At 48.5% G+C, this 22,059-nt stretch overlaps 1 protein-coding gene across 1 annotated transcript in view; it reads left to right on the top strand.

Moving 5' to 3' along the window:
• Nucleotides 1-21,685, top strand: part of prickle1a (prickle homolog 1a) — a 31,141-nt gene extending 9,456 nt beyond the window's left edge. The window contains exons 2-8 of the mRNA XM_018747047.2: nt 14,080-14,262; nt 15,228-15,341; nt 15,641-15,778; nt 17,036-17,239; nt 18,357-18,543; nt 18,634-19,443; nt 20,052-21,685. Of these exons, the coding sequence (XP_018602563.1) occupies nt 14,092-14,262; nt 15,228-15,341; nt 15,641-15,778; nt 17,036-17,239; nt 18,357-18,543; nt 18,634-19,443; nt 20,052-20,929 (2,502 nt within the window). The 5' untranslated portion in view covers nt 14,080-14,091 and the 3' untranslated portion in view covers nt 20,930-21,685. The remainder of the gene's footprint in view (nt 1-14,079; nt 14,263-15,227; nt 15,342-15,640; nt 15,779-17,035; nt 17,240-18,356; nt 18,544-18,633; nt 19,444-20,051) is intronic.
• Nucleotides 21,686-22,059: the final 374 nt, after the last annotated feature.

Genomic DNA, 22,059 nt, shown 5'->3' with positions numbered 1-22,059 from the left:
TCTCCGACGGGAACGCTGCTCGTTTCCGAGTTTTCCCGTGGATGGGCGGCGGAGGTGTTTTCCGATGAAGTTCGCGGGGAAGACGGCGCTGACGCGGACGGGGGCCCATACTGACACGGAGACATCCCTCCGGCCCTCCTAGTGGTCGGGCCCCACGGAAACGGCCGCCCCAGGCCCATCGCCCCTTGGCGCAAAGCCAGACGTCCTCCCGGCTCCGCTGGCTCTCGGTCATAACCCCCTAATCGGTGCACCGCGCTCTGTAAGAAGACGGATTTTGTGCTTGACTTGAGGGTCCCGTCTCCTGTTAGGATGAGAAATGAAGTGAAAGGAACTCGGAACGGAGCGTGATGTCGCCGCGCGTCTACGGCACCAGGATAACTGAGCCCCGGGGGGCTTGCGGCCCCAGACTCATTCCTCCTTCTCCCGGGGTCGTGTCGTTCTTTTCGTTTTACCTCCTCCCTCCGTGATTTTTCATCCCTGTACGGCATTCTGGGAATATTACCTGGAACCCTAGCAGGGAGTCTAGCGTCCATCGCGCTGCCGTGTGTGACACAAACTGACGGAACGGGTGCGAGAATGCATTCTCGCTGACTTTAACGGCGAGGCTCATAAAACACGGCGAGTTATAAGTAATGATACTTTGATGTGCGTCCCGCACGTCTCGCGGCCCTTTTCCTAAATAATTACGAGTGTCGGCTTCACGGATAAGCACATGTTTTCTATTTGTTTGGAATGAGAGTAAAGGATTGTAATTAAGCAGATGTCGGCGTGCCGACCCCTTCTGCTGGCCCATGCTCCCCGTAGAGGGTCCGCGTGGGGAATTCTGGGATGCCGTGGGGGTGGTCCGCAAGGGAGACTGAAAGATGGCCAAGTGGGGTCCGGGGGGGGGGCTCACTTCCCGTTTCTTGTAAAATGCGTCTCCCCCTGCGGTTTCAGGATTGAACTGGCCGGTTCCGCAAACAAGGGCCGCGCACCCCCACCCCCCTCCACCCCCCACGGCTCTGATTCATCATTACGGGGTGACTGATGAGGGGTATGGAAGCAGAGTGATTATTATTTTTGTAAATTCTTTACACCTAAGCCGTCTTTCCCTCCGGCCATCCATTTGCTGACGACCGTGGCCGCAGCTCAAGGGAAGGTGAGGGAGGCCTTTGGTCCGTCAGCAGGGGGCGCATCCCGTTCCCGGGGGCCGTGAATCACGTCCTCTGTTCTAAACGCAGGAGCGTGGGGGTTGGGCGGCCTGTGGCCCGTGAGAAGAGCGCAGCCTGAACCGAACCGGGACACGCCGTTGCGGCCGCGCTCGGCGTTCACCGCTCACCGAGGAGAGTGTGACCTATTTCTTCCAATAAAGCTGAGCGTATCGCTTACCGTATCAAATTATCCCGAGAGTTTGAAGCAGCGGCGGGTTCATAAGCTGTAATGAAACCCAGCTTTTATGCTGGGGAGCTGGAACAGGCTAGTTGGACGTGGTGAAACGAGAGGGGAGGTCACGCCAAAGGCCGCCCGGTTCAGGTTCGCTCGGGTCCGTGCAACGAGAGCACGCGTAGCGGCCGGTCCATGTTTTTGCGGCGGTCAAGTCCTCGGCCGATGAGCAACGAAGGCGATCAGGGTCGCAGCCCCTGTTTTTGGCTCCGCCGTTGCCACGAAGATGAAGGTGCGCAGTAATGCGGTGCTGCTGCGCTTTATTGAAATTGAGTCCAGTTAAGGGAAGGTGGAATGACGTGAGCTCATTTACTGCGGTGCAACGATGCCCTGTAAAACCAACCCAGGGTATGTGTTTAATTAGCGGGTCATAAAGACTTGGGTTTTTCCCAGGGAACGTTAACTATCGGTGGGATCCTGGCAGAAGAGCACATGGTTCCGTGGCTCCTTTGAAGGCTGGCGGCTTTCCAACACCAGCGTGTGCTGCGTAACAGTGTGAACGAGGGTACAGAGTTCAGTGCAGTGGATCGTTGACATTTATTCACTTAGCAGACCCTTTTCTCCAAAGCAACTTCCAATGAACTCTATGTAGTGTCATCAGCCCACACACCTTATTCACCAAGGTTGACTTACACTGCTGGATACACTACTTACATGGGGTCACTCATCCATACATCATGGAACACACTCTCTTTGTCCCTCACACACTATGGGGAAACCTGAAGCCTGTCTTTGGACTGTGGGAGGAAACCAGAGCACCCAGAGGAAACCCACACAAACACAGGGAGAACATGCAAACTCCACACAGACTGGGCAGGGATCGAACCCATGTTCTTTCACACCGCGAGACAGCAGCGCAACCCGCTGTGCCGCTGTGCCACCCGTCAATCGCTGTAAGTCGCCTTAGATAAATCTGAGTGCCGTTCAACGATCGCCCATCTAACGGAGCGATTCCCCCAAGTGTATAAGGCCTGGTAAACAAGGGAAACCTGGGTCCTCAACTTCCCATCACAGGTAGGACTAGAAGCTGTTGGTAACTCGGTATTTTTGTACTCCAGCCACTGTGACACAACCATAAAAAGCTAGGGTTCGTTTTTGGAGGGAAAAAAAAAAACTCAAAGCTGCAAAAAATAAAAAAAACTCTGGTAAAAGTTTAGAAAATAATGCTCTTTAAAAATAAACGTAAACTAGACAAAGCCTATATCTTTCCAAGCTCTTGTGCTCAAACATTGGTCGGAACTTGTAACTCGCTTGTTCCGAACACGGCAGCAGCGCAAAGCGAGCTGCGCGTCACTTCGGATGAATCACGAATGAACGTAGAGGGAAATACGGGCGCCGTCCACCGTCGCGGTCTGGGGAGGTGTGTGAACCGCCAGCGTATTGCAGCAGAGGTGCCCCGCTCACGTTCGCCTTGCGCACGGTCGTTCGAGGCGCTCCCTCTAACAGCCGACGCTCCGCACTTTCTGCGGGAGGCGAAGGCACGCCGTCCCGCCGCGATGCTACGGGAGACCTCCTCGCTCCGAGGCGTCTTATTATCGACGCTCGCTGTAATCCACTCTACAGCACGTAGAGATTTAGCGGAAATAGGTGTGTAAACCAGCGCGGTTTGCTCGCCGCGCCCGATACACACGGCTTTGTGGACGACCGAGTCGGGATTTGCATTCGTTAGCAACTCCAAAGCTTTCCGCTACAAAGGGGCTTAATGTAGCGTTAGAGGAAGTCGTCGTCCCCGGCGCCATTCCCCCGCCGCCGCCTTCTTTACCCGAACAAATTTGGTCCGATGACAGGCGAACGCCGTTTTTTTGCCGCGCTCGTATCGTGGCCGGGCCCTCCGCTTCCAGGATTCAACGGGGCGCAGAGCGTAAGGGCAGCTTCTTTTACGTTGAGAAGTGCGATTTTGCCGCACCCTCTGAAAACGGAGGAATTAGGCTGTCGAAAATTTCTCAAAATATTACGCCGCCTGGTGAAGTTTACTCGAAACGTACATTGTGACTATCTGGTTAGGAACACGATTAAGCATATCGTTCAGATTGAAAAAAATGAGAAAATTTATTGTGACATTAGACAATTCTTTTGTCTGCAAAGTTGCGGAAATGTGGGCTGAACGTTTGAGCTCAACGCACATCTCGGCGTCGCCTTCGTGTTCGCATCGACGATTCGAGATCTTCGTGATGGACTGGTGTCCCGTCCTGGGTGTACCCCTCCGACCCTGGTGCCCAGTGATTCTGCGATAGGCTCCGGACAGCCGTGACCCTGACAAGGACCGCTGGTTAACGTAAACGACGATGGTTTGAGATCTGTTTTCCCATTCTGTAGAAAATCGATCGAAAGCCACACTGATCCAAACATAGGCGATAATTCCAAAATGTTCGATTTCAAAGTCGGGAGCCAAAATGTAACAAAGTCGTGTTTTACTCTGTTCCAAGGTAAACCTTGCTCATTAAAGTAATAATGGCTGCTTTTATTGAGCTTTATTGCTTTCTTTTGATCAGCGAATCAGCTGAGCTCAAAAACCCTAATTTCATGGTAAGGCGCCTTGTGCACCTGGGGTACGACACTGATCTCTATCTTGACCTGGAGGCACTGGAATTTGGAGGGAAACCTGCATGAGGTGGAGTCGATCAATGTGAACTGATGGGTTAAAAAAAAAAATTATGATGAAATAAATAAAAAAGTATGATGAAATAAAGCCAATGCTGAAACTAACAATAAAGGCCTCGGGTGCGCAGATCCCCCCGGTGAAGGTAAAATTTAGAGCAGAGACTGGAGAGCGCGCTCATCCGTCCGGAAAAATGAGAACGTTTTCCAATAAGCTCAAGCGTGCTCTCCTTTCTTCGCTCCCGACCGAGTTAATCGGCGTGAGCCGAGATCTCGACTCAGGTGATCTGCAGAACGGATGCCCCCCTCCCCCCCGATCAGGTAAAAGCGGGAGGTCACCATGGGGTTGTGAACAAAACTCTTCCTTCGAAATTCTTGCTGTTCAGCGGTGGCGGCGGCAGCATTTTGGTACCAACGAGAAGGTCGGTGGACATGTGGGTGTAGGAGGTTTGGTTTTCCTGCGATCCTTTGGTTGTAATTGCTATCAGGTCATTATGAAGCACCCCAGGGGTCCTGGGGGGGAGGGGTTCTGCAGCACCAGGAGGTGAGTGTGGGAGATCAGTACATTCAGTGCTGCTTGAAAGTATGTGAACCCAATAGACATCGACATTTTTTTCTTGTGCAAAACGTTCAAATGAACTCCTAAATGCTAAATCTGAAAATAAACTTAAAAAAATGAATAAATGATTATGATTTACACACTTGATTCTACTTACCTACTTGGTTCAATCAGTGCAACTTGGGGTTCATTTATTTTTACACCTGCACTACTTGCGTGTTTCTACTACACGCACGATTTTGTCGAAAGCAACATGTGGAACTGGTCGTTACACACCTGTGATGTCACGTGAGAAATGCCGCTTCTCGTTGAATACCCATTTCATGGTAAAACTAAGGGACGCAAGGGCTTCGCATACTTTCAAGCAGGACTGCATTTCAGAGATGCTTTTATTATCATTTAGTTCCATGCATGTATATTAAATTAAGGGAAAATTCCTCCTCAAATAATGCATTTCCTTTGGAAATGTTATCGCTCACGGCGCAGAACTCGGAAAGATATTTTAACGATCGGTTTTCCACAGCAGTTTTCGATTGGCGGGACTTTAGTTAAAATGCGGTGGGTTTAATTCTCCCGATTACAATCTGCCTCGACCGATGTTCGCTCGGCAAGAGTTTGTAATTGTGGCCATGGCCGTGTAAGTAGTAAATGGAAGATAATATAAATGTGGATTATCGCAAGCCCATATAAACATAGTTCCTCACCAAATCGATGTAGTGGATCTTAACTTGAGGCGAAGACTAACTTTTCCAAGGTCGCCATTTAAAATACGATTTAAATGGCTTTTTTCGCGGTAAATCCTAGTGTTTTATTGATAGGTCAGGATAGTAATCTGACTGCATAATTATGGAGTTATGCCCGCCAGCATATGATCCCTTAAGGTAGCCAAAAAACCAGCCCAGGGCCACAACGTGACCACTTCCCCCGTCTGAAATCGCTTCCATTCAGAGCCTCCAAGTCACTTATCAAGTGTGTTGTTTGGCAACGCATGCCTGAATGAATGATGGAATGTGTGTGTTTGTTTACTCAAGACTGGCAGATTTATGGCTTGCAAATGCAAACAGTCCGTTACCAGCAGGTATCAGAGGGCGCCCAAACGTTAAAGTTCACCCTAGGAATTTAATCTGCGCCAAAAGTCAATTAGGTCGCATCCCGGCGAGTACATATCTAGCCTGTTCTCTTAGTGGAAGCAGGCTGTAGTCATTGGGTGTGGGTTTCCCGTTCTCGTAATTTCTTTATTACATTTATTTCTTTAACTGACGCTTCCCTCCATCGCGACCTACAATGTGAAGATACAATTATTTGAACAGACGGGTTATTCTACTAGAGCAATTGAGGGTAAGCACCTTGCTCAAGGGTACTGCAGCTTGAGGTGGGACTGAAACCTGCAACCTTCGGAACCGAAAGCAGCGGTGCGAAACGCTGCGCTACCAGCTGTCCCCGTTGTTTTTACGAACGCAGGGCCAGTTAATAGTAAAGCGTTGACAGCTGCTACCTTTGGTTCCGAAGGTTGCAGGTTTGAAGCCTTCCTCCAGGTGTAATACCCTTGAGCAAGGTACTTACCCTAAATTCCTATAGTGAAATACCCAAGTTGCATAAGTGAGTAAACAGTTGTAGGTACTTTAACGCTGGAAGTGTCTCTGGAGAACAGCGTCAGCTATATGTAAATGGTGACGTAAGTCAGTGGCTCGGTTTTCAACTTCCCCTATTAAACAGGGCAGGAATGATTTTTCAACTGGAGGCGGCAGTGACCCCCCCCCCAGCTGGACCTCTGTGACCCTGGGTGCAACAATGGCTTTAGGAGAAGCCCTCCAACACCATGAACCGAGGAACACCCGAACCATCGCTGCTGCCAAAACACACCTTGTGTGACGTTCATAGTTGGTGTCGCTTCGGCCTCCTGTGTGTGTGTGTGTGTGTGTGCGTGTGTGTGCGTGTGTGCGTGTTTCCGTTACTCGTCCCAGGTTAACACTTTGGAGCAGACTGCAGCCTGAAGATGCTCGAGGTGAACCGAGGGGGCTTCTGGGACGAGCGAGAGGGGGCGGGGCTACGATTGTCTGTGTTGCCTGTGCCAGGGGTTATGGAATAAATTCTTCATTAGTTACACGACCCCTTTAACCGCGGACGTCTCAATGAAACCGGCGGCATTCCGTCAAGACGCGTCCAATTACCGGACAAAACGTCCTCCTTTGACCTGGCGGAGCTTTGAAAAACACGATGTCACAACTAATGGGATCCCTCAGGAAGGGAACTTACATTAATACATTTTAACAACGTGGAGCTGGGTAAAGCGGGGTGGATCCAGCTCTGGTTCTCAGGAAGCCAAACGCCACCACGTGTCAAGACCAGAGGACAGACTGCATGGGCTGCGTTTCTGGAAGGGTCCACAAATTGAGCCGTTTCTCCCTTTTGGAGGATTTCACTCAGTGGTGTAACAGCCAGCGAATTACTGACATTTCCCCTTGTGTCAGTTCTGTGTTGGAGGTGTGACCTCCTCTTGAGGTCCACACCCGTGAACCTTTCTCTGGCAGGAGTGTGAACTTAGAGCGGGGAGGGGGCTGCGTTTGAGCCAAGAAGTTAAACCGGGGGTGTCCAGCCTGCGAGAACGTAGCACTTTTCTCCAAAGCAACTGACAATTATTTACCCATCTATCCAGCCTGGTAATTTTACTGGAGCAACTTTAGGGTAAGTACCATACTCAAGGGTACTATAGCAGGAGGAGGGATCCAAACCTACAACCTTTGGATCCAAAGGCAGCAGCTCTAATCACTACGCTACCAGTTGTCCCCTGGCTTTACACTGGTAAAATTATGAATGTGTACTGTATTTACCATAAACACCATAAATTATGTGGACATACAGGGTAATGCAGTTATATCGAGACACACACACACCACTCCTAATTAAAATACACTCAAATAAATAATAATTTTTCAGTTTAAGACACTTAAGGATGTCGCTCTCGGCCCAGTTCACGGCACGCATCGTGGCCCTTGGCCAAGAAAGGTTGGATGGCGCCGTGTCAAACGCTCTCGCGTTGTGTCTCGCGGAGCGGAAACGGTCGCGTATCACTTACCATTGTGTAAGGTAATACAGTATTATGCAAAGAAAAGAAGTGGCATAGCGTGCAACTTTGCCTGCGGTTTTAAAATGTTGCGTTTAAGCGTTAGGCGCCGAATGGCTCTCAGGGTAGCTGTAGGGTTCGGGTGTCTTTATCCGGCATTAACCGATAATCCCCGCTTTCCTTGTTTGTACCTGGTAATCTGGCAGTTGACGAAAAGGCGTTTTTGTTCCGCGCCGAGCTCGTGGAGCTCGGCCTTTTGTGCGCGGCACAATGATTCAAACACATTTGTCACCGGGGTTTAAATGATGCCAGCGGGGCTTTTGAACCCTTCATAATGAGTAATGGAACTGGCCATTTCAGTGCAAATCACAAGGGCCTGTGTTTGTTCCCCTTTCGCCTACCGTTTTCTAAACCTCGGCTGAAATATTCATCTGCAGGACCGACGTTTCCCCCCCTTGCGGAACTGGTGCTTCGGGCCCCGGAGCCGCTCTTCGCATTTTCATGCTAATGGCTTCGGCAGCCTTGGCCGAACGCGGCGCGGCGCGGTTGGGTCGTCACAATGGAGCGGACGCGCTGACATCATTGTTAGCCCGCGAGCTTTTAGCGCGGACCGCCTCACACGGGGGGAGAAGGCCGAGGTGCAAAGGTTCGAGGAAAGGGCTCTGCGGCTGCGGGAGGAATGCCGTCCTGGCTGCTCGGGGAGCGTCTGCAGAAAGTGCAGCTCATTAGGTATGAGGTGAGAGACCCACTCTTTGGTGTCCGATGCCATTTCTCATGTCGCTGACACCTCTGTCCAAGGTGACTTACGACGTTCGCTTTTTCTGTGCTTTGTACTCTTGCAATGATTTACCTATTTATACCGGTGGGCGTTTTTACCATCTCAATCCAGGGTAAGTACCTTGATCAAGGCTACCTCCAAAGGAGTGAAAACTCCAACCTGGACCCTTCAGCTGGACGGCAATGGCTCTAAATCACTACCTCCTGTGGGCCAGTGAATTTCGGGTGGCACGGGGGTAGCGCTGGTGCCTAGGCTACGGGTTTAGAGCCCACTAGGCTACGAGTTTGATCCCCACTCAGTGCATGTGGAGTTTGTGTATTCTCCCTTCCTCCCACAGTAAAAGGATGTGTTTCAGCTGGGTTTGTGACCCTAAATTGCCCATAGCGTGTGTGTGGTTGTTGCATGGCTCAGCTGTACATACGTGTGAATGATTGTTGGAAGTCTGCTGGAGTGTATTTAACATTGTAAGGCAGCACTGGCTGAAGGTCTCAGCTAAATACTAGTTAATAATGTTTGTACATCGCTTTGGAGGAATCCATCTGCTAAATGAATAAATGTACATGTATGTCACAGCTTTGTTTGCGGGGTCAGTGTTACTCGAGGGAGCAAACTGTAGTCAAAGTACTGGCCAAGTAGTCAAAGGCACTTTGGTTTGAGAAAAAAAAAAGAAAAAAAAATCAGTCATCTTGCAGTCACAGTTAAAGGAGAGCTAACTAAGGGGGAAAATGACCAAAATTCCAGGTTCATTTGATACCCTTAAATGGAGCAGTCTGTGCCGTCAGCTGGGGGAGCTGTGTGGCGGAAGCCAGCGCTGTGCGCTTGGATCACAGTCCCTGCGTCCCCTGGGTTTGGAGAGCAGAGCACCAGGCGGTCTGATGTGAGCAGCGTTTGAAATCCGGAGGGGGTCTGACAGCGCTGGGACGAACCACACGTCTGTGAGCCACATGGGCCAGCTGTGGTTTCACCGGCAGGAAAGCGAGCAGAGACGAGAGCGCAGGGCGGCAGGAGATTAGTCGCTCGTTTCACAGCGATGGAGTCGACCGTGCAAGTAACGCGGGGCCTCTCTGTGCCGGCAGGGACTTTTATCGCACATTAGCCCAAGGTAGGATTTCACATCATGCAGATTTTAATTTTTCATCACAACAAACGGTGAGGATTTGAAAACAGAGGTTCCTCCTACCATGATCAACTAATGGGAGTAGTATCTCCATTGCGGTGCAGTGAGCTCCTGCTCTCCCTCGGAACTGCTGAATCCCTCTCAAAAAGTGTCTTACGGCACATCTCTTTTAGCCCCACTTGCCTCGTGACCTCATATCTGTTTCGTGAACTTGCATTACTTTACATTTTTGGTCAAGAAAACACTCCCTGTCAATACTACATGCAGCTGCTTGCGTTTGTTGCTGAAATGCGAATTAGTTTAATTTGAGTTGTACGTCGCTTTGCAGAAAAGTGTGTGCTAAATGCATAAATGTGAATTTAAATGTGTCCGCGTGGCCCAGTTTACACTGCTGAAAGGCCTGCGGACAGTGCGACATGGCAGACGGCCAGCGTCTCCGGTGTTGTTCCATGTCCATCGGCAAGAGCCATGTTTTCAGGCAGCTGGACAGGTAATCTACTATCTGCCGCAAGAAATGGAAATTACAGACTCTTATTTCCCCTTTCAGACACATAAATCTTGACTAGTATGATGCTGTTGAAGGTACATATATATATAGTAAAACAAATGTAAGGAAATTCCTGCCCAAGAGAGATGTGCATTCATTTATAATTAAAAAAAAAAAAACATTCTTGCACTTATTTATTCAGGATATAATGAATGTGTACTGATTGGTCAGCATATAAAGTGAAGGTGAATTTGAAACGTGTTTACACATCTTTGATCCTGGGACTTTTTAAAATGCATTCTTGAGATGTTTTCTTTCCTTAATGCTTGCTTTAAAAAGGGCTGGGGTTCTGTTTGAACAAAGAGGGACGTTGTTCCAGTGCCAACAGGTGACAAGGTATAACAGGAGCGCCTGTGCCGGCTGGACCTGAAATGGGCTGCAGCTGGTTCCTAAGTTCAGGAGGAGAGGTTCAGCACAAGGGTGAAGGTGAAGGTTTCTCGGAGCCGGTGGTGCAGACGTAGAAAGGTCCAGTGAAGATCTCTTTGTAAGCGCTCAGATCTTGGGACAACTTTCCAAACGTCTTGCGTACGCGTTGCAATACCTTTCCGTGCCAACCGAACGTGGGCGCAGCAGCGAGGTCTGTGGAGAGCGGTGTGTTTTCCGTCTGTTTGCTCTTCGTCGTAAGAGCAAACCCAGCTGAGAGTGAAGGCAATGTTGACAGTTTGAGGATACTGCTGTTTTCGAAGGCCTGTTGGAGTTTTTGTTGTCCTCTTGTACGTTTCTGCACATTTAAAGCTTGATAATCCATGGTGTTCGTTTTTATTTTCATCTCAAATGTCATCTTTCAAGTTTCACCTCGATGGCCTAGCCTAAACATAAACATCGAGGAATGCGTATACATGTATGAACAGATGCAAGGATACACGAGTTGCTCCCCAGGTACGACTATAGAATTTAATTTAATCTCATTATTACATGTGGCACGAGTGCAGAGGAGATGCGATGCATCTCATTATCCTTTTTGACTTATTCCATTATTTCTTATGGGGAAAAAATCCAAGCCTGTCCCGAGTTTACCACAAAATCCCCTTGAATGATGCCTAACATCATACAGAAAAGTTGTGTAACCCAATAAGACAGAATGAATAACTACAACAAAATTATATATAAAATAAATTTAAAAAATAGTAATTTCTTTGAAGTACAGTGGTCATGGACCGGGTTGAGGAAGATGGCTTTATGTCTCACAGATAAATTAATAATTAGAAAATTAAAGCGCCATTGTGCAAAACGGGATGCAAATGCAAACACATAAGTACACAAGGGAGACCACAGAGCTCTAGAATGCAGACGAGAGCACGGGTACGTAGTTCCCACAATGCAGTGCGTCTTACGGTCGGTCACACGCAGTCGCTTGGTACAATTTTGAAATGTTTCTCGCGCCAGACCAAATGATAAGGCCCCAGGCCAGATGCCTCAGGCCAGACAAATGAAAATGTAGACAGATTAATAATTAAGTGTTGCTAATAATGGGGGGTGCGGTGGCGCAGTGGGTTGGACCACAGTCCTGCTCTCCAGTGGGTCTGGGGTTCAAGTCCCGCTTGGGGTGCCTTGCGGCAGACTGGCGTCCTGTCCTGGGTGTGTCCCCTTCGGCCTTACGCCCTGTGTTACCGGGTAGGCTCCGGTTCCCCGTGACCCCGTATGGGACAAGCGGTTCTGAAAATGTGTGTGTGTGTGTGTGTGTGTTGCTAATAATCATGGTCTTAATAAGTGAAAAACCACGTTATCAGGAAACCAGGTAACAAGGGATGAACATACTAGCAAAGCCAAGCAGCTTGAATTTCTTCTGCTTTTCGTTAACTCCATATAAGTACAGTTGTTTAAAGTACTTCCACTTTATTTTAGGGTCCTTTACCAGAGAAGTTTGCTCTGATTTGTCACCGATCAACTTTGAAATGTGACACGCCACCTGAGGGATAGAGCAGTGCTTTATGGGAGAGTTTTTATTTTATGCAACCGATGGTCTCCCAAGCCTCATTAATGAGCACCCGTTACAAGAAACAAGTGGCAATAGTGGGCTTTGGGAAAGAGAGGAACACACACATTGACTACTGGAGTCCATGTGTAAGCAGTTGTGCCATGTTCTAGCCCCAACGGCCCAGCAAATAACCAAGGGGTGGTTTAGGACTCGTTCGCAGGACAGCAGCTGTGGGCGGCCACTTATCTGGCCCATCTCCCAGAGACTTGATCAAGAGTGGAGGTTCAGGAAACGCTGCAGTAGCCCCTTTCTACAATTACTATGTTTGTTGTTGCCCAGGAAATGACCTGCATGGGGTGTGGCGAATGTGGAAGCTTTAGTTTTCCCGTGATCCCGCAGATAAGGTGAGCTTCGGCCACGGATTTGGGGGCAAAGGAAATTGCATTGGCTAGAGAAGGGCTGGATACTCAGTGATTTCTCTGCAGTGATTTCGACATCAGGCAAATTCCTTTGTTTGTTCTGCTGGTGGTTTTGCAGTGGCTAATTGAACCAACGCGGTTAAATTTAAAAGCCTCAAGCTTCTGGAAAGAGGACTGCTGTGTCTCCAGGAAACAAGTGAATTCAGTTAGTGAAGGCAGTGAAATCCTTCCTTAAATAGAGATAGTTGTTTCCTCTGTATGTTAAAGCTCTCATGCTAAGAGAAGAAGGTAACGGACGCTGTTTTTCCGTAAAAGCGTGATTTGAAAAGCCGAAGAATTTCAAGACTTTCCAAAAAACTGTTTAGGTACGTCTCCAAACGGGTTAAGTAATAAGTCCCACAAGCGTGTGTGTTATCAGTTGGTTTGAATGCAATTTGCAAGTGGTTTCACTGCACATGTGCTGAATAACGTGCCGTTCACATACCAGTAGGGGCGACGGTATCTAAGTTCTGATGCAAACCTGTGTGTGTGTGTGTGTGTGTGTAATTACTTGGGTATACATGTGTACAGGACATTCCGGGAGAAAGAACTCCATCTGAAATATCATGTTTTTCTTCGGTCAGCACTGGGTGGAGCTGGTTTGCTCAGCTGTCTGCTTCATATCCCGCACACGGAGGGAGGGCGCAGGGTTGTCTATTCCTGCTGGCGCCTCCAAGTCAAAGCCAGCGATCCTGAGCAATGGTCTCAGCTGCAAAAGCACTCATTTTTACTTAAGTCTAATTTCCCATTACTTTGTTAAAACCTTCTAAAGTGCTTTCTTTTCCATAAACCGCCATTACATAATCTTCTTAGCACCCAATATGTGCTATATATAGGGGAAAAGAAAGAAGGCCTTAAAAACCATCTGCTGATGTTGCTATGCGATATGTTGCCAAAGATGTGCTGTTTTCAAACTGCCACAGCCCACTGACCTCCTTGTCTTAAGTGTCGGGTTCGGGCCTCTGATATTGGACACTAGAAGAAGGTCGGAGGGCGAAGGGCAACCCACTTGTCTCGCATGTGCTCCTGGCTTCTGTATCACCCCCCACAGACCAGCAGTTAAACTGGACTTTCACTCAGTATAACATTTTGTTTTGTTCTCTGCTTGTTTTGTGAAGAATTAAACTTTAAAAAATACTTTCACACGCTAGGGTGAAAAGGAGGAGGGGTGTAGGGGTAGGGGTAGGGGTATGGTTTCTACGATCAGATCATTTTCCATGCAGCCTTTGGTGGATGTATTGTATTGCAAGGCTGCGAAAAGGACAAATCTCATTTCCTAAAACACAAGTATATGCATTAACTAACCCTATATATGGTCTCATTCTTCAGCTGTAGGTGTTACAAATGCAGCTTTGCATTCCGCACAGGAACACTGAGGGCAGAATTATGGTATTTGTTTAGTTTATTACTCTGCTGACTGTAATTCCTTGACGTTTCGCACTGCATTACGAAAAAGGTCAAATCAATTAACATAAGAAGCTTTAGACAGGGGCTATAAGCCCAGCAGGGGGATGCCTTTTAGCAGTCTTTTTACAGAGACAATGCCATGGTAGACATAGGCGGGGGGGGGGGGGGGGGTATGCGGTTGGCTAACATTTCCCTCTTTTCCTGTAAACAGACGCCCCACCTGATGGCACTGGAGAACTCAGCCGGGTTCCACGCCAGCTCACGCAGGCCTGAGCTGGAGCCCAAGATGGGCAAGCTTGCTCTAGGGTTCCAGCGTAGCTCCACATCGGATGATGACTCCGGCTGCGCCCTGGAGGAGTACGCCTGGGTCCCACCAGGCCTGCGGCCTGAACAGGTGAGACGATCCTCCGTCGTCCTAAAGTAGGCTATGCAACGTGAGTTTGTGTGGATTTTTTTAAATTATTACACATTTAGATTTTCCATCTCAAATTTTGATTTAATCGTAGTTGGTGTTGCTGATTTTGCATCTTGAGAAGTGGCCCTTAGTTCTTTGGAGCCTCTCCCTCAGCTTGTCTGTATGCACCCCCCGGCAGGACCAGCTCAGTCCCAAGGAATGTCCTCTTTTTTAAACTGAAGACTTTTCCAAGCAAAGCCTGCAAGTGATTATGTAACTCTGGCCTGTTTGGAGAGGCCATGGATTAAGATCTGGTTCTGGCCCAGTTCAGTCACTGCAAATGATGGCTGCTGTCTGGCTAAAATGTGGCCATTGCTCAACGCAAGGCTGTACCCCCAGTTGCTCTGTTAAGCTACACATGGAAGCAATGAAGGCCCAGTCAACAGGGGGGCTCTGAAACCAAACACCGTGCTCTCTGCCTGTCACACCCCCGCCGGTGCACAGAGGACACAGCGAGGTGACTGTAATCTCTTTATGGCTGCTATAGCCTGGATTGCCGTGCACACGATAGGTGGCTATTGCAGAGCTGCAGCAATCTCTGGGGGTTCTTGTCGCTGGGGGCGGAGAAGCCGGGAGCATTAAATTTACCATCCTCCCCACTCAGTGCACACCTTGTTGTCAAGCTAAATTGCATTCCACAAGCTGGGGTCAACAGCAGGATGCTACTTGCATTGGAGACAAGCTCATTCCGCCAGACGTCTTTTATCTGGTGGCCGTAATGACCGGGAGACTCATAAATTCTGTCCGGGGTCTCGAGGCTAATGTATGGCCACAGCAGTTAAAGTAAAGTCCCTTTCCTGCCCACAGCCACATGCTGCTCTCCCCGTGTCATTAGAGGAACGGCAACACAGGATCTATGATTCGTCCCGGTTCCTGACCCACCTAGACCTGTCCCCTCTCCTCAGGTCCAGCTGTACTTCTCCTGCCTGCCCGAGGACAAGGTGCCCTATGTGAACAGCCCCGGGGAGAAGTACAGAATAAAGCAGCTCCTGTACCAGCTGCCTCCACATGATAATGAGGTAAGACTTGGGATCATAAACATTCCACAAAGCCCCACCAGGGGTACCTTCTGAGAATTCCGGAGGAGGGACCTGGGAGCAGTGCTGTTTTCCCACCCCACGGGCCACAGAGAGCCACTACTCTGTCACAGTCATGCCATGTTACCATCTGCATGAGCGTTTGCATAAGCGCGTCCTGTTCAATAAAAGTCCAAAACCGTGGTTACAGTACAGTTCGGTTATGCTGGGTGAGGGAATTAGCTCGTCTCTCGTGACTTCTAGAAAAACTGTTTTGTGCTGCCATGCTTCGCTTTTCATAGGTGCGATACTGTCAGTCTCTCAGCGAAGAGGAGAAGAAGGAGCTTCAGATGTTCAGTATGCAGCGGAAGAAGGAGGCGCTGGGGAGGGGAGCGCTCAAAATCCTGCCTAGAGCTCTGATGCATACCATCTGTGAGCAGGTACGAACGCTCTTAGCGGTCCCTAGCACAAAGTGCAATACGTAAGAGTCTTAACAGCAGCAACGAACAAAATGGGTTACAAAGAAGAGGAGCTGAAACTGCCTTTACTTACCGACCAGGAGCAATGGAACACAATCCAGAGTATATCTATCAGTGAAATAAAAGCAAACCAGTCAGTAAAATGTCATTTGCCGATGGGGCGGTATCTGCAGTAGCTCTGGAACGCACGATGACCTGGGGCCGTTTTTTATTCCTGTGCAACGCTCTCGTGGCCTTTTCTCTCCAAACAAAGACTTGCTGGTGGAGAAGTGGCCATGGTGTGATTCTTTAGGTGTGATTCTGTCGCTAACCGCTGTTCCCGTCCAACAGCTTTGACTCATTTTTGGGCTCGTCTTCCAAACTCGGATCACTTTGCGGCAGTTGATTTTTAAGCACCCTTAAGCGCGGGTATGGGAAATCATCTGGTAGGATTTCCCACGATTGCTGTCTCCCTCATAATGCAGTGACACACACATTAACTCCCTTTATACCACAGTCCTGTCATACCAGTGTTACTGTTGTGATTTTGTGGCTACAGCATCGCAGTAGCCCACCAGGTAGAGGTAAGAAATGTCATTAGTTAATCAGACTGTTTGGTTCGAGCAGAGAGCTTGGAGAATACGACAGGAAATGCGGATCTAAGTGGTTCGCTGCTCTTGTCCTCATAAGGAATAAGTAAGTGGGTGCGCTTGCAGCCCAGAGTAGAGGAAGAGTGCCACATCATTTACTGATGCATATTGTAGGCTGAGGAGTCTATTAAAGCTGTCAAAACTCGTGCCTTTGTTCACACTTGGACCAACTCGTGAGCCGTATGAGTTGAAGGTTGTGGCTACTGATGAGCAGACACCCATTTTTTCTGCTCATATACACTTGGCATCATGGCTATGTGACAGCCTAGGACCAGGAACGCACTGATGTAACGAAGAATGGCTGGCAGCTGTATTCTCACCGTGGCACTGCGTTTGGTCTCGCTCTATTAGGCCAGTTTTCAGCGTCCTGGTATGAAGATGTGCGTTGAGTGGCTTTCACTATAGTAAAACAGTTGCAGGAACTGCCTGGATGTGAAACGCAAATTACACCGAGTATACACCCACACAGTCTTAGCTTCCTGGTCAAGAGTCAACCTGGGTTTTTCACAAGACCACTTTTCCATCCACTACACCACCAGCAGGTTGCTTTATTCCAGCCCTTACCTTATGTCTGTTTCTGTGCTCCCAGTGCGGCGAGAACATCGGTGGAGGGGTGATGGCAGTGTTTGCCTCCAGGGCGGGCCCTGGACCGTGCTGGCACCCAGCATGCTTTGCCTGTGCCACCTGCAGGGAGCTCCTTGTGGATCTCATCTATTTCTACCATGAAGGCAAAATCTATTGCGGGCGGCATCATGCTGAGCTGCTGAAGCCCCGTTGCTCTGCCTGCGATGAGGTGGGCTCACAGGCCTTTATACCCAGACCAGCACCTCCCAAGTCTCTTACCAGCACACCAGCATAGTCAGTCAGTTCTCACTATTTCAGACCAACCCAAAGATATACAGTACAGTTTTGGTAAAAGGTATCTTTTGCACACCTACTGGAATACCAGGTAACTCTCTTCTTAAACATCGGCAAACACTACGGGTCCCAGTATCTATTTAACTTGTCTGCAGTGACGAAGGAAGACCAGATAGAAAATAGAAATTGTGAGAGAGATTGAGAGTTGCTGCCAACTTTAATACCTTGACATCTTGGTTGCCACTCTTTTTGAACATTAATTGTATTTTTGCAGCCCACGTGTGTTAGTGGGACCGAGCTTGGGCTGTTATGTGTTCTAGAGATCTCTATTCTTGGTTAATAACCTTGTTATTCCTCCAACAACCTGCATCCATCTGCCCCTCTGAGAACAATGTGTTTAGGGAATCTGCCATTTTCTATTGTACAGTAAAAAAGAGAATGATTACATCAGTTGATTACAAATGTGTGTGTACAGATATAATTTTTTTATACGCTTCATTTACTGTCACACAGTATTTTGATATTATAGTTATTAGTTTCCATATGGGGGGGCACAGTGGTGCAGCGGGTTTGGTCAGGACCTGCTTTCTGGTGGGTCTGGGGTTCAAGTCCCACTTGGGGTGCCTTGTGACGGACTGGCGTCCTGTCCTGGGTGTGTCCCCTCCCCCTCCAGCCTTGTGCCCTTTGTTGCCGGGTTAGGCACCGGTTCGCCGCGACCCCCGCTTGGGATGAGCGGTTTCAGACAATGTGTGTGTGTGAGTTATTCCTTGGGTAACAACTGCATATAAAAGATCGAAAAGGATTCAGCAGTTGGGTTTATAGGACCCATTTCTTCCCAAAATAGTCCACGATGGACTGTACGTGGTTTCTGTAGCAGCTTGCGTATTGGACAATGAGGCGAAATAAGCCATAATTGTGACTGAATGTGCTGGGAGCGCAAACACCTGCATGAACATTAGCTCATGAGGATAAAACCTAAGAACACTACCTTGCATCACTTTAATGAAGTACAGCATCACTGAACCCTTTTCCCACTGGCTATGATTCTCCAGATCATCTTTGCTGATGAATGCACAGAGGCTGAGGGCCGTCACTGGCACATGAAGCATTTCTCATGCTTCGAGTGTGAGACGGTGCTAGGGGGTCAAAGGTACATCATGAAAGATGGCCGTCCCTACTGCTGCGGCTGCTTCGAGTCCCTGTACGCTGAATACTGCGAGGCCTGTGGACAGCATATCGGTAGGCCACTTTCCCATATGTCACTTTTCCCTTCTCGGTCAATGAGTCCATCATTCAGGTAGTGTTAACCTAACATCACCATCCCCACAGGAGTGGACCATGCCCAGATGACATACGATGGCTTGCACTGGCATGCTACAGAGACATGCTTCTGCTGTGCCCAATGCAAGAGCTCCCTGTTGGGATGCCCCTTCCTGCCCCGGCAGGGCCGCATCTACTGCTCCAAGGCTTGCAGTCTAGGGGAGGATGTGCATGCTTCGGACTCATCCGACTCTGCCTTCCAGTCAGCGAGATCCCGCGAGTCCCGTCGGAGCGTGCGGATGGGGAAGAGCAGCCGTTCGGCCGACCAATGTCGTCAGTCACTGCTGTTCTCGCCTGCTACCAACTCCCTGACGCACAGGTTGGCTCACCTCGGCTTCACGGAGGACCATTTCTGGAAGGACCGCGAAAAGCATGAGGCTCCAGAGGAGCAGGAGGACTGGGCGGAGCATGATGACTATATGACGCAGCTGCTTCTTAAGTTCGGCGAGCATGGCGCCTTACGGCCTCTGGAGGATAGTCGAGCCATGGACCTCTGGGCACCTGATTCTTCAGCTAAGGTGAAGTTGGCACCAAAAGCGGGAGCCCATAGTCAGAGCCTGGCCAGTAAGAAGTACCAGGCGGATATGTATTGGGCCCAGTCGCAAGACGGCTTGGGGGACTCAGCCTATGGCAGCCACCCCGGCCCAGCCAGCAGCCGCAAGATCCAGGAGCTGGACATGGAACATGGTGCCACCAGCCTTGAAAATAACGAGAAGCCCTGGCTGGATGATTCCCTGGAATGCATCACTGACGAACTGAAGCAGCCAGATCAGAGCGTTCGAGACTCCATGGATTCACTGGCGCTTTCTAATATCACGGGTAAGAGAAGTTGGTATCATTTATGTGTCCTACTTATACACATGACCATGTGGCTACATAAAGACAAAAGTTATGTAGTTATGTATCATTGTGATCAAAAAGCAATTTTTAAGACTAGGTTAAATCTTAAGATTTTCCATGGGCAAGGACCAACTGATGAAATACAATCATATTTATGAAGATTACTGTATTTGAGTCTAGTGTCTCAAATAAGGACTGTTCTTCTCTAAATGCACCATTTACTCCTGAGGAGATCTGGGACACTGTCCAATCAATGCCTTCAGGAATAGCACCAGGACCTGCTTTCCTGTGGAATTGTATAAGAAATTTTTGGCCCAAATTATGTCCTATACTAATGCTGGCAGTTAATGCTCGAAGAGGGTGGTAGCACTCACTCTTGGAACACAGCTTCAATTAGTCAAAGTTTAAAGAAAGACAAAAATACATTAGAATTCTCCTCCGTTTGACCTATTAGTTTGCTGAAGGTGGATTTTAAAATTGAAACCAGAACTTTGGCATGTAGGGTTCACACTGTTCTCCCGAAAATTAAAAAAAATAAATAAATAAGTTTAAATCTAATAAAGTTCTCACAAACGTTTCTCCTACAGGTGCCTCAGTGGATGGAGACAGCAAAGATGTGGCGTTGCTGTATTCCTTACAAAACTTCCAAGAGCTTGAAGCTGAGGACTGCGAGAAAATGAGCAACATGGGGACACTGAACTCTTCTATGCTACACCGGAGTGCCAGTTCTCTGAAAAGCCTCACTTCAGAACTGGAGCGGGAAGGAGAAGCAGAACAGGAGGTGGAGGAGGAAGAAGAGGAGGAGCCTTCTCTTCCAGAGGAGACGCCTGCGCCAGCCCACTTTCCCGTGCTCCGAAGGACCAGGTCTCAGTCGAGGCCGCAGCAGGTGAAATTCTCAGATGACGTGGTAGACAGTGGGCAACTAGATGAGTTGGAGGTGCGGCAGCCCCCAATGAGCGAGCGCACCCGCCGGCGGGTGTACCACTTCGAAGACCAGGACCTGCGCCTAAATCGCCACCACCAGCACCACCGGAGACGCCGGAGCAGGAAGTCCCGCTCAGACAATGCGCTACACCTGGTCCCCAGGGAACGGGCCCGTAGGCGCTTCCCTGAGCGCCCGGCTCCAACCACCAGCCCTCAAGATGGCCGCGAGCCATACGGCCTGCTCTCCCACCCCCACGCCACCTCTGACTACGGCCTTCAGAACCCAGGCACCGACCGCTTCCTGGGGCTATATGGAGACGAGGACTGGTGCTCCACCTGTTCATCATCATCATCCTCTGACTCGGAGGAAGAGGGCTTCTTCCTGGGCCAACCCATCCCTCAACCCCTGTCGCAGAGGTACCGGTACTACGCGGATGATCTTCCGAGCCCAGTGTCGGGCTTAGCCTCACACTCCTTTGATGCACGGACAAAGGGCAAGAAGAAAAAGGGGCACAAGGGTAAAAACTGTATCATTTCATAGAACTGTGACTGAAAGAAAACCGCAGCCATTCGGACTTTTCCCTGTTCCAGATTGCCTCTTTCCAGAGCCAAAGACATCTGCTTGACAAAGTGCTGACTGTGTGTTTACAGGGGTTTTGTGAGCTCTTTGTGTCATCTTGAGTTCAACAGTTCCTCCGTGGGGGAGGACACCGTGTGCTACAGCCAAATGCCGTTAAAATAAGACCAGTTCATGACATTTCCACAGACTCACCACTTGTCTAATCAAATGTAGTGCGTACTTAGAGTCCAGCACATTCTAGCAACACATAAGAATACCAAATAAAATGGCAACAGCATTTCCAAGATAGAATTATATACTATCATGTAGAGACTTTGAAGTAATTTAAACAAATTGAAATTATTAATGTACATATTGTAAGATTCGAGATTTTAAAACTGCTATTTTTTATATGCTAAAATTTAAAAATATTAGCATTGTCTGATGCAGGAGGTACAGCTGAGAGGCCCAGCCTTCTACACATTTAGTGAAACACCACCATACGTTATGCAAGGTTTATCAACACAGACAGAAATCTGCCTAAAAAGGCAATGACCTTGTATATATTAGATTCTTGCTCCCCCCAGTTTATGGATTGTAGTTTGCTGTACGGTCTGCTGTAGCCTGAGTGTGTGACAGGACCACACACACACCTCTGCATAACCGAGGCCTGATTGGAAAAGTTATTTATGGGTCATACTGCATTGTAAACAGCTGTTTTCTGTATAAATGTACAAAAACTGGAACGTATGGCAAGAAATGGTAATAAAAGGATATTGTGTTATCTTAGTGAATTTATTTTTCACTGAAACTACACGCAGAACTAACAAACTTATGTTCAACAGTTGACCTTGAGCTCAGTTTGTTCAGTTGTTAAACTAGAATACACTTTCAGAAGGGAGATTGTATTTGCCTTAGTTTTCTTATGGAATTTCCTAAGTTATTATGGACAGAGAAAACTACACATATTTTAGGAGATATTTAAAGTAGGTATCAGCGATGTGACCGGTATTTCACTGAAATACACACATTTAGAGGTTCAGTAATTCCATTTATTATGTATTCAGCATAAAACTAATAATCAGACCTCTGTGTTTTTCAATGCAATATTC

The sequence above is a fragment of the Scleropages formosus genome, chromosome 2 (genome assembly GCF_900964775.1).
Source record: "Scleropages formosus chromosome 2, fSclFor1.1, whole genome shotgun sequence".
NCBI lineage: Eukaryota > Metazoa > Chordata > Actinopteri > Osteoglossiformes > Osteoglossidae > Scleropages > Scleropages formosus.
The sequence above is the reverse complement of the archived record's forward strand: the minus strand, read 5'-3'. Positions and strand labels throughout refer to the sequence as shown.